Below are 16,065 nucleotides of genomic sequence, written 5' to 3' on the forward strand. Positions count from 1 at the left end.
CCAACTGGCTGGGTAGAAATTTTTTCCTTAAATGCAAAGCTTTCATCGCCTCTTTCCTCCACTGCCCAGCACCAATTTCCACACTACCCACTGAGCCACGGCACTTGCTTCTATGTAATGCTAGGTCTCCATAGATTAGTGCCACAATGACTCGACCATTGTGAGAGATGAAATGACATTCACCAGAAGCATCGTCAAGGTATCACGGTAAAAAAAGATTGACAATCTGGAAAGAAAACCCTTCCCAGAATTTCCATGCTTACAACGGCACTACAGAACCACTTTCCTACCACAGGTAATTGAAAGAAGCTCTATGTTGCCCTCACTCGTTTAAAGCCAGCTTAAGAATTGCACCTTATAAACAGACAGACATGTTAGATCTCCCCGAGGTGCTGAAAGGCTCATGGCCAAACAAGGACACAAAAAAGGCCGACTCTTACACTCTCTGTTGAAGATTCTGGTTTGCCTCTGGCATGATGATCTTCCCCACCGTCCTTTTTCCCGCTGAGAAGAAAATAAAAGAAAAACAGGATTTTAACGAAACGAAGCTTCGGAGAGGTACTTTCAAACAATGCATGTATCCAACTATGGGTAGAGACAACTAACCAAACTAAGTACAGAGAAAATTAAATGCTCACAATACAAAGCTCACAACTAGCAGGTGATTACAGCTATTGTACGTACGAAAGACAACCACCAAAATTATAGTACTGCATAAGCTGAGAAGCTTTCTTGCAAAGGAAAACTGCAGAAACACTATTCAAGTCTGAAAAAAGAAATTATGCTGTGTTTTTATGCAAGTTTAGCCTCAAAGCACATGCTGTGACAATCCATACCTCAAGGTGCAAGACAATGTTATCTGCACCTGATAATCGCAGCACAATATAGATGACCTTAGTGTTTCACAACACAATATTGGGGGTTTTCATTATCAGTGCATACCAGCATAGTGCCAGAAAACAATCTTGCCTGAACTTAAGCTAATTGCAGAGAGGTTTCTAAAAAATCGAGCTACACAGGCAGACAAGAAAGAATAAATGTGCACTCAAAATAAGCACCCCAAAAGTAATAGCAAATATCACTTATCAAGAAAACACAACAAAACTCCACCAGACATGTGCCAACAGAAGTCGGGCAACTAAAAAGAAAAGATAAAGTGCCAATACAAATAGCGCACTTGAGACACAAGTTACACAAGCAACTCTGACCCGGTTTATCAGTACGACAGCCTGCAGCCAAACATTCTCGTCGCACCTTTACAACCGCCTGAAGCAATAGCAGACACTAAACTGCCTCACAGTGTGGGCTTAAAAAACACAAACTGCCTTTACAGGCACTCCGGTGATTGCCAAATATGCATCATTTATTAATAGGGTTCAAAGCCCACGTGAATGTGCAGCCAAAGTCAAATTCATGTGTGCATCTTTAACACTCCAAAATCTTTGGAGGCTGAGATCGAAAGTGTAATGCTTATTAGCATGTCATTTGCATGATGCATCTATAAATTTGGACAACTACGCCTTACTGTATTTTAATTTTCCTGTTTTGGGTATTAATTGCTTATCCCACATTTCTTTCCCTTTGAATGTTGCAGCCCACTAGGATTTTCATGTATTCCGTCAATACAACTTTCAACTAACCTCTGGCTGTAGGTGCACATTTCTGTATAATGTTCTTGCATTATGATGAATAAAGAGAAAATTTCAATTTAATGGGCTTTCCAACCTCACTATATGTATACCTGGGTGATGTCCGCAATAGAATGTCCAAATTCCAGCTGGAAGGTAGACAGCTAAACTAAAGTCACAAATTTTTTATGGCTCTGAAGGCTAACGTATGAAAGTGAAGCACATATAAAATACCACTTCTAAAGATAGTGTCAAACTTGTTCACACATTCCAACATGCAAAACATAAAACTGAAGTTTTGTTCGCTACAACGCACAATTTAAGATAGAAGTAACGAATGCATGTTAAGTATGCACATTTTGAACACGCGAGCTGGCAGCCCAAATTTATGCATCCCTGAACAGCAAACCTCTGTTTTTGTAGACTGTCATTGAAAAGGGGGCACTTTCTCCCTGAAATGTCTAAAGCACAACAAATTCAAGCAAGAATTCACTGCTTGTTGAGGCCGCCTTTGCAAAACCTAAAAGATTTTTGTCAATTGTCACCCAACATGCAGGCCTTAGGCCTTGGCCATGCACGGCACATTCGAAAACGGTTTCAGTTGGTGAAGAGAAACACATTGCAATAACCATATAAGGGTCTTCAAAGGGAACACTATATGTGTTATCTTTAACCACTGGCTGCATGCTTGCTGCAATTCAAAAAGAAAAGAAATGCGGTGAATATGATATTAGAGAACTGCATATTAATACAGAGAGGTGCCACTCCAACTGGGGCAACGCCTTGAAATGTGAACCCATGCCTCGCTTGCAGCAACCTACACATACACACACGCACAATCAAATAAAGCTGATGCCTGCACAGTAAATGAGCTGCTGCTCACGTGTTGTGTGCTTCCTCCCTTGTCTCCATTTTTCTTTGCACAGTAATAACCCGAGTACTTCTAAACAAGCAAGTTTTTACACGCAGAGGCTACCACAAGCCATATCAAAAGCCACCACAAACAATTTTTATGACATCGTCCACCGATTTCACTCGAAATAACCTCTCACAACTGCTTCGGCATGAAGACGCACGGAAACCTGCAAGTTCCAGTACGGTGTTCAAATGTAAGTGCACGGCCTGCACTTATGGGGCTTCTCGCTCCCTAATCAGGTTTAGTAATTGCATTTGGTGCCCTACGCTGGTCGACATCCACCGTCGGTGCATAAGCATAACAGACGCAACAAGCAGTGACATCAGCACCTTAGGTGGCCAGCTTGAAAGATCGCGTTACGTGGTTGGTTGCACAAAGCTCATGTTCGCATACACGAAACTCAACTGCCACTAAGCTTGCATGCCTTTACACCCAGGCTGAACTGTAGGACAGATGGTGTGCACATGCTGTGAAACATCCATTACAAAAAAAAAAAAAAAAAAAAAGAAAGAAAGAAGAAAAACAAAAGGGGGGGGGTTGCATTTTGCCAAGGGCAACCTCGTCTCAAATGACGAATGGGTTGCTCTAACGCCACAAAGCGGCATTCTTTCGACATACCCAACTTGCGTTTTGCGGTTCCCGAGAGCCGATTTCAGTGGCCAACTATGATCTGGCACCCTGCGCCAAACCGCTACTGCGTTCCAGCTTCGCCTGTTTACACGCAAAACGGTTAATTGAACTGGTCATTGTGTTTGTCGATTCCTTTGACTATCACCGCAGTATCAGATAAAAAGAAAAGTCGCCAGCTGGCCCTAGATAACGTGTCGTCGGCACAAGCCACATATCAATGCGATCGCGGCAACAAGCAAAGCACACAGACCCTATCTTTCGTTTTCTCGCTCACCTAATCGCTTCATTTTGCCGACTGTCCACCACGGAACGCGAAAAAATAAAAAAAATAATACGACGAAATACGTTCCTCGGAGCAGGCCGCTGAACTTTTGGGAGGGACGCACGAGGATCACCACCAAAGTCGCAACGAAGAGGAAACCCAGCGACCGCCGGTGAAGAAGAAAAGGAACACGTCGGTCACAGCACTAAATGCTATTCAGGACACGTCGGGAAACGTTTCCGCACTCACGGCTGCCGCCGGCGAGCTCCACGCGACAAGCGGCTACTACCTCACGCACAGCACACCACACGCACAACACGAGCACGGGCGCGCGCGCGATAGCAGATCGGGCTGTTCTTCCTTTCTTCAGCGGCTTTTTTCTTTTTTTCTCTCGCTCACTCCTGCGTTTTCTTCCGTCACTCGCGACGCTGAACGACACCACCACACAACTTCTCTTCCCAGCTCCACGACGAACGACGAGCTTTCGGCAGCCAGAAAACAAGCCGGCTTGAATTCACGCAAAACTGAAGGTAGCGATCTCTAATTAGGCTTAGATCCGGTCTCTCTCTCTCTCTTTCTCTCCTGCGCTTCTCTCTTTCTCGCAAGACTCTCGCACTGCTGCAGTTGTAGATCACAGTGAAGAATTTCGGTTTCGGGAGCTCCGGTCAGCTGGCTCGTCGAGCATTCTCGGATGCGACAGTCGAAAACCGCGGTGCCCCGAACGACGGCGACATGATCGCCACGTTCTCTCCTTGTTTTGCGGCGGAGAAAATTGTCGGCAGCGTTCTCCCGCCGTCGCTGCTGCTACGGGCTCTCCGCCATGCGCGCACACACACACCGCACGCTCCCGACCACCGCCGTACTGGCCGTACTCTGGCTGCCGTCGATGCGTCGAATATTTCTACTACACTATCGCCGCAGGACACCGGAGCAGCAGCAACGCGTTCCGTTGCTCTCGCGCAGTTGGCGGCAACGCGTTTGGGATTTGCTGCAGCGGATGCAGCTCGCCTCGAGAATCGAGCCTTCAGTCCGTATGAATCACGCAGCGCACAAACAACCGGCCGACCAACCGCAGCACCACAACTAAACTCTGGCCTTTTCCAGAACAAACGTTAAGCAAGAACTATGTACACTTTTTTAAAAACATTATCATAATAAACATTAGTTTACTTGTACATACACAGACTTTTTATTATGTGTAAAAACATGAATAGTGGTGCTCAAGTTGCGAAAACTAACCTCGAAGCACAGCCTCCGAGATTGGCACAAGTTTGCGACCTGTATGTCGCGTGCGTCTATTTGTCGTACAAAAATCCCTCACGTGACCTGATCCTAGGTGCCTAGGGACAGCATCGTTTAGGGATTTTTGAGAAGGCGCGATGCTGGCGCCGAACGACGCCGTGGCGTGTTCGTCCTCGGCATGATCGTTCTCTGGACCGCGCGTTGTTCAACATTGCACATGTGATTGTGCTTGCGTTGCTTGTGTGTTGGTTGTAGGTTCTGTGTTACTTGGCGGAAAGCCGTGAGTAGTGGCGGTGCGGCAGTGCGGCTTTGGCCTCGGTGAGCTCTGGTAGTACAGAATCTGCGTTGTGTGACCCGTGCTTTCCTGAGAACCGGCGGTGGTGACGATTGAAATATCGAAGTGGCCTAGCGCCTCGGCAGCGAAGTTCTGCGAACCGCGATGTGGCGTCGCCGTGTCCGACTTTGCTTAACGGACATCGAGGCATGTGCTGCTCGCTGCAAGTCATGTAAATGCAACTGCGTCGACCGCCCACTGTGCTGTGCTTGAAACGATTGATGCAGCCGTGCAGAGGGGGTGGCGAAGGAGCAGAGTGGCTTAGGGGCTCCGTTTGCGTGTTCACAGACATGTGCTCCCGTCTTGGTCTCATTAGCGGCTGTCGCGGGATTGTGGTGTGCTAGCTCCTTGCCTAGTATGAAGTTAACGACGTTAACACACAGCATGTTCACGTTTTTCCGCGCTATATGTCATTTGCGTGACGGCCGAGTTGAAAACGAGACGTATGTCTGTGTTCTTTGCGTTTGTGTGTTGTAAATTACTTTCTATTGTGGAAGTTCTGGGAGTCTTGTTACGCAAGGAGTGCAAACGTAAACATAAACACATGTCTGTGTGAATCAGCTACCGTGTGTTGCGACGCTCTTCCGTGTGGTAGACTGATGCATGGTGCGCGTTTATTGCTGTACTGTTGTAAAAACCATTTGTTTATTCACTCAATAAAAATGTACGGCTTCTTCGCCGCAGTACATTTTAATTACGCGGTGAAGCATACTAAAAGTTGGAGGGGGCCGCTATCAGCCAGCATAGTATGTCCACTTAGGCGACCTGAGAGGCGGCGGGTGCGCGAGTGTATAATTAAAGAACTCTTATTATGTCCGGTGACAGTGGCCCCTTTTCACTTTTAGTATGTTTCACCGCAGTACATTGCTTAGGCTTCACCGCGAAATATTAGTGTATTGCGAGAAAGATAATCGTAAAAAGCCTAATTATGCAACGTTTCTTTTGTACCTTGCTACACCGCAATACAGGGGTGTAAATAAGCATCATGCAGTAAAGCATAGTAAGAGTGGAAAGGCCACATAGGTTTACACTGTGCTCATTATTTTAAATTGTGACATAATTTGCAAGTGCATCTGTGCTCGTGGTAAGCTTCATTGACAATTCTTTGTACATTACAAATTAATATTGCAGGGAAGCTTACTAAAGCACATTCGCCATTATGGTATGTGTTATTCACCTTCAATGCAGGAGCACAATGTGGATTCTTGCCCCTGCTTTTGGCTGGACTGCACATGCTCTTTGAGAAATGATTCATTTCATTGATTCATTCTTTGATTAAGCGCGAGACCTAGCAATGGGTAGCCCAAATATAGATTTGAGAACACCAAAACGAATTCAGCAGTAAGAAGCTAAAGGGTTGTTTCGGTGTAGAGCAGTGGCCAAGTCTGGATATGAAAGAGGAGGAAGAAAAGCCGAGTCTTTCCACTTCAACACTGGGAGGCACAACTCCCACAAATAAATACAACTCTTACTTATTTTACTTTTGTGATGAAGTGATGAGACAGTTTGACAATTTTAATCACTGAAAGCCTTAACGAAGCCTTTTTCAGGTTGCTTATTCTTGGTTTCAGACTCTGCACATTGCATGTTTTCTGTGTTTGTTGCTTTTTCTTTGTGGGTAGGGCATGTCAACATTTTTTACACCATGTCAAGTATGTGGTGCCATAGACTGTTCTTAGATGAAGTCTTGCCCTTTCATTCTGTACAATATGATGTCGTTTTTTGTTGTGTCCAAGGCCGTTTTACAGCGTGATTGTAGCATTTTGCTAAGTTTTGCCTCTGTCACCCAAGCTTGAAAGATTGCTACCCACTGCAGGTGGCATGACACATGTGACATTTCTTGAAAAGAATATTAGGTAAATTTTGGTGTGGGTGGGAATCGTACCCGGGCCTCCGGAGTGCGAGACAAGCACACTTCCCCAATGCCACGGTTGCTCCACGGTTCTGATGGGCTAAATGAGCGCCCAGTGTGTGCATCCTTGTGCACGTCGCAGCGCTAGTGCGTGCGTCGTTGTGCACGTGGCAGTGCAGCCAATGGGTAGGAGGTGACGCCACGTCACGAGTGTATAAAGTGAGTGCGTATAATAAAAAGCATTAATGTCCAATTAAATAATGCTGAGTGGTCTATTGAATTATGAACTCCTTGTGGGCATATGAGGACACTAAGATGCTTGGCACATTTTCATGTGGTCTCACCAAGGCACAGAAAAGCGGCCGAGAGCTTGCACAGACAAGGAATGTGGACAAAAAAAAAAGCATTTCAGCAAAAGGACTAATGCTTTCGCATTCCCACACATAAGCAGTCATAAGTGTCCCTGCCGAATTTATTATATCAGTATTGCCTTGTGTGGGGCAATTCTAACTCTCCAATTATTGTAATGGCAATTCACTGCTGAATCCTGTGATTGAACCCTTCACTGATATATAGGGTGTCCCAGCTAACTTTGGACAGAGCTTAAATATATGTGAATGCCACACAGCTGGACAGAACCAAGGTAATGTTGTTTGCCGACACTTGGAGATACTTCTTTTTCGTTCTACCTAAATACATAATTAGTCCTAATTAATTAATCAGCCTCTCAAATATTGTTAGATTAAAAGTGTCAATGAGAAAATTGCCATAAAAGGAAGTGTGTCACTTATCCTGTGCACTGGTTCTCTCTTTGAATTGCAATTTGTTGCCCATATTTGCTCTTTTGTTGCATTTCAGATTAGGAATGGCTATCATAATTGACATTTAACCATATTGCACACAATGTGGATGATATGTAATTGCTATATATGGCCACCATAAATATAATAGAAGTTAATAATTCAAGAATAGTGCCTTTGCATGGTGATGCAGCCATGAATTGTGGCTATAAAGTACCAGCACTGCAGGTAGCACTGTTTGTGCAGAATATAGTTCAACTCTGATACTTTCAAACATCATTGTTTTTATCTGCATTTATATAGCTCCAGTTTCTATGAACAACACACATCTGGTGGAAGAGTGGCTTGCACCTGCAGTTGGGTCCAATTAATAGCCAAATTTCTGCCCGTTTTCATGTTATTAGCATATTAGTAAATGCAGTCGTTTTTATAGTAGCCTGGTTGCCCAGTGTAGAAGCCACTGCAGGGTGTCAGGATCTCATACACATCTTCAGCTTTGCAGGGGACACAGCATCTGGCACATAGTTTGTCACAGGCCATGTATTCGGGGCAAGTTGAGTTTACTCACTAGCAAAGGTAAAACCAAGCTTGTTGGATATGAAGTAAACCACCTATATACTCAGTGGCCTTCTTCATTTCGTGTGACATATGTGGTTATAGCGACCCTTGTTTTAAGCACTTCTTGTCCAGCAGCGGTCGTTTGCTTTTGAAACACTCAGGATAGCTTTCAGCAAGCTGGACAGGAATAACACTGAAAAACCAGCAGATGTTAATTGTCGCACTTATCATGCGAAGCTTCGTACAGTATGATGAGGGCGTAAATAAATGAGGGTGTTCCTCAAGGCCTTGTAGCACATGTCACGAGATTGGAGGAACATGATTTATAGCACTTTTTTGATCGCATGCCATAGGTTTAGCAGGTGTGGCCATGGTTGAAGTGCGGTGCAAGGTCAAGAAAACAGATATCTATGAGCAGCACCCTGGTAAAGGAGACTCTGGGAAAACTAGTGGGAAGCCTGTTAAACATCTGGTTGACGCGCTTGCTGACTTCATCAGGCAAAGTATGATAAAGAGAAGGAACTCATCAACACATCAGGTTTTTACATATAAACACTGTGCTAAGGTCATAACACACCAACAAGTCTTAGTGCGCAGGCTATGCATGACCAACTACATATGCCTTCTGTTCGGACATTGCTCATTGTAACTAACAAGGATGGAGTGGACAAAAAAAGAACAGCAGCTCCATTAATTTGGTTTCACTGGTATCAACAGTTTTTTGTAAGTGTACATTGCCATACTCCCCAATGCCTTCTTGGGTGACATCAGCAAGGATCAGCTTGAGGCAAGGGGTAATAGAAGTCTTTACAAGCTAAACATGCATGCATGCATGGAGAGCACATTGTGTCCAAAAAGTAGGCACTTCACAGGAGCACTGGAGAAGGAACAGATTATTAACAGTGGGCAAAGACAAGCTACTAAACACCCAACACTGTTGCATGTAACGACCTCTGAAACAATCCCTCTTAAAGAGGAGATCATCTTTGTGTATCCATAAAGAGGGCAGATGGGCAAAGCCCCTTCAGTAATGCTGCCAGCTTCAAAAGCCCACTTTGCACATCCTGAATGTTTCCTTCTTACGATTTTGCTGGGTGCAAGCATTCTACTGTCCAAAAGCTGTCATTGAGAGCACTGTTGGTTTGGTGGCAATACAGTTCAGAAGCAATTGCAACAAACCTCCCTTCCTAGTTGGCCTGGATGCTCACGGTGCTTATGAAGCAGCACCATGAGGCAAGCAAGGTGAACGGATGCCTTGAAGCCCTTGTTTGTTTATCACACTGTTCTGTTAGTAACAACCATGAGACTTGAAACCAATAAGCTCAAGTTCGGCACTCGCGTGGTTACTGCGGAGGATCCATAAAAAGCACAAAAACAGAAAATTCAGGGAAAGGATAAAGCACCATTTAACACTTAGTATTGCTGCAGCCCACCCCCTTCTTTTATTTTGTCTGGTCGTGCTACAGCTTTTTACTATAGATAGGCATGAACTTAGGTGATGTTCCCAATCAGTGTCCAATTTTTATATACACTACGTGCTGGTTCAAAGAGGCTCGAAACACTGCAATGGAAGCTTCAAGTAGAAAAGGTGCCTGGAAGAAAAAAAAAAAGCTGTGCTGCAACCATCTCGGCAACATGTTGTCCCCTTAATAAAAATTGTGCTTTCATATCACTTCATACTAGGCAAGGAGCTAGCACACCACAGTCCCGCGACAGCCGCTAATGAGACCAAGACGGGAGCACATGTCTGTGAATGCGCAAACGGAGCCACTCTGCTACTCCGCCACCCCCTCTGCACGGCTGCACCACTCGTTTCAAGCACAGCACACCAAACACACATTCAGCGCTGAACAGTGGGCGGTCGACGCAGTTGCATTTACATGACTTGCAGCGAGCAGCACATCCCTCGATGTCCGTTAAGCAAAGTCGGACACGGCGACGCCACATCGCGGTTCGCTGCCAAGGCGCTAGGCCACTTCATTATTTCAATTGTCACCACCGCCGGGTTCTCAAGAAAGCACGGGTCACACAACACAGATTCTGTACTGCCAGAGCTCACCCAGGCCAAAGCCGCCCTGCCGCACCACCACTACTCACGGCTTTCCGCCAAGTAACACAGAACCTACAACCAACACACAAGCAACGCACGTACAGTGCTCACGGAATGAAATAGGACACGGAGCATTTAGTAGAACCCTACATATGTGCAAAGTGCGCGAGAGCACCATGTCATGTCGCTAGGAATTTGGTCACCAAAGGTGAAGAGGACTCCGATGTAAGTGTACGCGCCACAATTACGTCGATGTGGCACGAACTGCAGCCGGTTGAAACGAAAGTATGTGCACTACTTAGCCCTAAATTGACGCGTTTCATTCCGTGAGCACTATACAATCACATGTGCAATGTTGAACAACGCGCGGTCCAGAGAACGATCATGCCGAGGACGAACACGCCACGGCGTCGTTCGGCGCCAGCATCGCGCCTTCTCAAAAATCCCTAAACGATGCTGTCCCTAGGCACCTAGGATCAGGTCACGTGAGGGATTTTTGTACGACAAATAGACGCACGCCTGTATGTCATGGCCGCCATTTTAAACACAACAATCACGCGTCGCCGTTTTGGAGCACGCGCTCCTGAAATGTTAGACATGGTCCAATTCTATCAAATGGGTCGAAATATGGGGTGTCCAAAACCCGACATCTATGACGTGATACCGGCTCCTGCGATCACTTCCGCCACATACACGCAGCTTTTGCGATCCACGTATTTATCTAGAAGGCGTCACCACTTGGGCGTGAATTTGGTGTCCAAAATCTGACGCTCATGGCGTGCTTCTGACAATTTCTGCAACAGCTTCTGCCGCGTGAAGCGAAAAAAAAAAGAAATTAGCACAGCCTTCGAGACTGGTATTTGTAACCCACAGGGGCGCGCGGGGGGGTGGGGGGTCCTTTTTCGCTGGTACGCCACCTTTGAACACCAACTATTTGGTACAAGCAACACGCGCATAACTCCAGACTTGCCTGGCTTGCTAAATCTTGAAGTGTAACTGTTGTTTAAAACATGGCGTATATGAACGATTTGACTATGCAAATAGTCTTCTTTTCCCCTCCTCCCATACTACCATATCGGCTAGCTCTCCCTTGCCTTTGCTCATCCATCCCCGCTGCGCTAGCCGCCGTTTAGGTTTTAGCACCCTCAGCTTAGGCAGGTGCAGTATGCCCAGATGTTTCCTCATGTTTTAAAAACTGAATATACACACGCAAAGGATATAAACGACGGTACTTGAAGCTCAGTTTCTTAGGATAGTGCCTTAGGAAGTGACTGCAATGACCGCAAGTAAACTCCGCTTGCCAGCACGAGCTGTACAGTACAATATTTTTAAAGACTAAATAATTAAATTCTGGGGGCTCAGGTGCCAAAACCACGATCTGATATGGGGCACGACAGAGCTGGGGACGGTGCCACGAGCGTTCCTGCATTCCGCCTCTACCGGAATGCGGCCGCCGCGGCCGGGATGGAACCACGGAAGAGATTTTTTCTCAGAGGGCAGAGAGTCACCTCACACTGACTATGACCTGCCATAATACCCAGCATACCATTCTGGCCCCAGAGTTTTTTGTTTGTGAGTTTCGTTTCGTTTTCTACAGTAGCTCCCTTGTGTTTTGGTGCCCTATAGAGTCAACCAGCTCAAGTACCCAAACAATAAACCACCACCAAAAAAAAAAAAAACGTGGTATGATGGAATTATATGCCCTTGTGCCATTAACTAGCGGCATGCAGTACTTGGAAGGTTGGCCGAAACTCCCTAGAATATGTTTTAGAAGCTGATGCTTCCGTCATGTTGTAAACCTAACAATTGCTCTGCAAACATCTCTGATGTACGGTCTTCCTACCAAAGAGAAAATCTGTAACGAGAGCTAGAGGAGTTAGCGTAACAAAACGCCTAGCTGGCATGTTAGTACAGCCAGGGGCGGATCAGGGGAATATGGCATCACGGGAGAGGTTCTACTGCTCTATTAACAGCCTGACAGGGCCCGGGAACCCTTACAAGGCAGATGACCAAGATGATAGACGTAATAACACATAACTTCTAAAGTACAAACAATAACTGCGCTGATGACTGCTACATTATAGCTTCGTAGCTGTGTCTAGACATCATGCAATGAATTAACAAAAACTGCAGTAGTACGACATGAAGCTTTCAAATGTGAAAACGAAAACAAAAGAATCGAAAGAACTAAAGGAGATCAAAGCAAGAAACACGTACCTCAAGAGGAAAACGATATAACAGGATAGAACCGTGCGTTGAAACGCGACACAAACAAGAATACTATTACTCTATATATGTTTACAAAATACAAGTGTAGGTACTTCAACATAAAATTAATTACCTACTTATAGCGATAAGACATACTGTAAGTATGTCTGTAATTTGTATAATTATTTCGAAACTGTGTAGCATATCAGTTATAACTGTTTCGATTACATGAGGTATTACGTGTCCCCAAGCTTCAGGCAAGTTGTATCTCTTAGGACTACTTAAAAGGAACAGGAGCAAAATAAAAGGAACGCAAAATAAGAAACCGGTGCATGCATTCAAATTTAAAGATACCGTGTCTCTTTAGTGCAGGGTTTGTTGACGACGCGTGATCAATATTATCGATATGAGGAATAATACTGTTTTGTAAAATCTGAAGTTTTGCTGTGCTTGTTTTAGTCATACTTGATACCAGACTGCAATAATTTATGTAAGAGATGCAAACGAATGACTCGTCGATAGCGAGTTGGTACGCCAGCAACACCTGCAGAATATGCTTTCCTTACACGCATATTAGTGACACATGCTGATCCCAGCTCAGGCGAGTACAAAAGGTCACACCGACAATGTTGTATGCTTTTTCTCGCTGACGAAACCAACTTTCTTAAATAAATGTTTAAGAAAGACAAGGAAAAAATCTGTTCTAGGGAGATGTATAGGTTCACCGACGATTACGATACTCCTAAATGCGAAATTTAAGCGCAGCTCTATGCGTGTTTACATTCTGCGACATATTGGCTGGCGCGGACAGTCTCGTGCGGCACGTTGCAAGCGGAGCGAAGTGTGGCGCGACTGCCTCGCTAAAGCCTGTTTCACATGCAAGCGAAAATGCTCGCGAATCCTGCCGCCGCGCCGGAGAAATCTGTTTCGAGCGGCGACGGCGGCACTAGCGGCGGTAGCGGCGAGGTTCGGGCAAGTTGGAATTTCATCGCAGCGGCAGCACCGCTTCCGAACGGCCCGCATCGACAAGTGACCAGTGGAGGACTAGTGGGGGAAAGCCTGCGCATAGGACGATGTTTATTTACTTGCTGCACGTCGTACGGGCAACATGCCAAGAGAGTTTTTCAACGAATTGCTAATTGCTAAGCGCAGGATATGTATTTATAAAATAAAATTTGAGAGGCAGGGACAAAGCAGTGCTTTTGTTGGTAGTCGCAAACTACCGAAACTGGCTGAAAGTCCCGTGTTTTTTGCCAGCAACATTGCTATTCGCAGCGGCGGAAAACGCGCGGCGGCAATGCATGTGAAACGAAACCTCGCGAAAAGCTCCGCAGCGCCGCGCCGCTGTTCGCTCCGTTCGCTCAATCGCTTGCATGTGAAACAGGCTTAACCTGGAGCTCGCGAGAGGCAGCGCGTGGGTGACGCGTGGGTGCGATTCACAGCAGCCGCTGCCGACAGACCTTCCAGACGACGCGCGCTGCTGTGGCGCCATCTCGTAGCCATCGTTGCCGCACCACGCTTTTTTTTTTTCTCAGCCTTTTGCACGCCCTCGATCGTTCACCGCTTTCCACCTCGTTCTTACGCTGCGCCCTCCTCCTCTTCCGCTTTGCTTTTCGCGTCTTTCATCCCCCGCTGCGCTGCGCCTTCGCTTTCATACCTTCGCTGTGCTCGGTTACGCCGACGCCGACGCTCGCCACAGAAACGGGCTCCTAACAGCTGTGCTCTAATATGATTACACATAACTAAAGCTACTTTACTACTGTAAGCTATAGGTCCCGATTCGTGGCGAATGCAATGCTGAAATTTAGGATCACGCGTACAGTGAACAAAAACGTGGTCTATAAATAATACCATTAATAAAAAAATGATTATTTGAATCACGCCCGGATAGCAAAAGCCCGGCTACAGTAAGGCTTCTGTTGGCCATCCCTACTAACTTTAATATTGTATAGCGTGTATTCGAGTCACTGAACAGCGCGCCATGCACTCGAAACCTGCAGTACGCCGTTGAAATATACGGCAAGAAACCGCGTGCACTGAAAGCAAAAGTCTGATATCCCTACAGGTTGATTTAAAAAAAAAAAAATCTTCATCGCTTAATTGCCGTATGGTTGTTGTTCTCTCTCACCTTTTGTCAGCCTGCGCATGCGCATCGTGTACGAGAGACGACGTTCCGGTCGAGCTGCCCTCCGCCACAGCTTTCTTGGCTCGCTGCACCTCCGACACAAGTTTCGCACTCCGGAAAAAAATGATATCCCTCCTAAAGTGCCACCAGCAGACACATGTACCCGATCCGAACGTCACACGCGCATCGCACTGCCAGAACACTATTCACACGATGTCCCTTCAACTCCAGCTCTCCGACTGTTCCGCTGGCTCCGCGCAGAGCGATATGAAGTCATGCGCAAATTTGTAAACAGCGGTAGGCGCGTTCCTCGGGAGTCCTCGTAATACGGCAGTTAACATTTGCCGTGCTCGTCGTCTGCCCTTCCTCTTCCCGCTCGACTCGGTCAACGGAGGCAGCGCCCCCTACAACCTGCCTTTAGCGTGCATTGAGGAAGGAAACGGAGCCACCCGACGGTATTGCATCTGTGCGTCGTAAGAGAAGCGAAAGTGAAAACACGAGGATTGCCGACCGCTTCGCAATCGTCGAGTTCCCTCCAAGACTTCTCGCCTGTTAATTGTGGGCGTTTGCCTCAAGCGAGAGAAGGAAAAAAAGTAAGTAGAAGAAAAACAGCATATCTCCAGCGACCATGTAGATCCCCAATTTCCAGTTAAATCGTTTCCTCTTAGCAGTTGAATTAACAACATTTTCAAGCCAGTAATTAAGCCACATTAGAAACACTTTGCGCGCATATGACCCATGAAGTCGACCCAATTTCCTGCAAATTTAAACTCGGTGTGGAATTTCGTTCTCCCAGGTATACCGGCAAAACGTGATAAAAACGCTCGTACTATACACAATACGCCTTCTAGCGGTGCAATAAGCAATTTATTGCAAATGGCGTATTAAACTCCTGCACATTAAAATTTGTCTGCTCGTTAAACATAACGTGGCCTCCGTGTGAAGTCGTTAACACTCTGCACTTCTCCGAGTACACAGCGTTGGTGAGCATTTGCGTATAGCGGCTGTACGACTCCTTAGAGCACTCGCATTATATACTGCAAAAGCCGAGTTAACACACACACACACACACACACACACACACACACACACACACACACACACACGCACGCACACACACACGCACACGCGCGCACGCACACACACACACACGCGCGCACATGCGCATACACACGTACGCACGCGCACTCACACACAGGCACACACGTACACTCAAGCACATGCACGCAAACACATGCACGCACACACGCACATGCACGCAAACACATGCACGCACACACGCACATGTACATTATAGTACATACGCATGCGCACACACACACGCACACACAACATTTGTGCACATCAGCCATGACGCCTCTCCCCCCAATTTACAGCAGTTATCAGGCTCTCCCACAATAGCCGGAAACATTTTTGCGGTTCGTAAAACACGCGCATATAACGCATGGGGGCTTCTATAA

At 46.2% G+C, this 16,065-nt stretch overlaps 1 protein-coding gene across 2 annotated transcripts in view; it reads right to left on the bottom strand.

The window, feature by feature from the left end:
• Positions 1-14,972, bottom strand: part of lic (dual specificity mitogen-activated protein kinase kinase lic) — a 35,825-nt gene extending 20,853 nt beyond the window's left edge. Inside the window, exons 1-2 of one of the 2 annotated variants that reach the window (XM_050185458.3) lie at positions 14,609-14,972; positions 441-504 (exon numbers count right to left, since the gene is read on the bottom strand). In XM_050185458.3, the coding sequence (XP_050041415.1) occupies positions 441-504; positions 14,609-14,633 (89 nt within the window). In that variant the 5' untranslated portion in view covers positions 14,634-14,972. Of the gene's footprint in view, positions 1-440; positions 505-3,448; positions 4,495-14,608 lie in introns of those variants that run through there. The other variant, XM_050185460.2, reaches the window with a different exon arrangement.
• Between the last annotated feature and the right edge of the window lie 1,093 nt (positions 14,973-16,065).

Source organism: Dermacentor andersoni, chromosome 8 (assembly GCF_023375885.2).
Source record: "Dermacentor andersoni chromosome 8, qqDerAnde1_hic_scaffold, whole genome shotgun sequence".
Lineage (NCBI taxonomy): Eukaryota > Metazoa > Arthropoda > Arachnida > Ixodida > Ixodidae > Dermacentor > Dermacentor andersoni.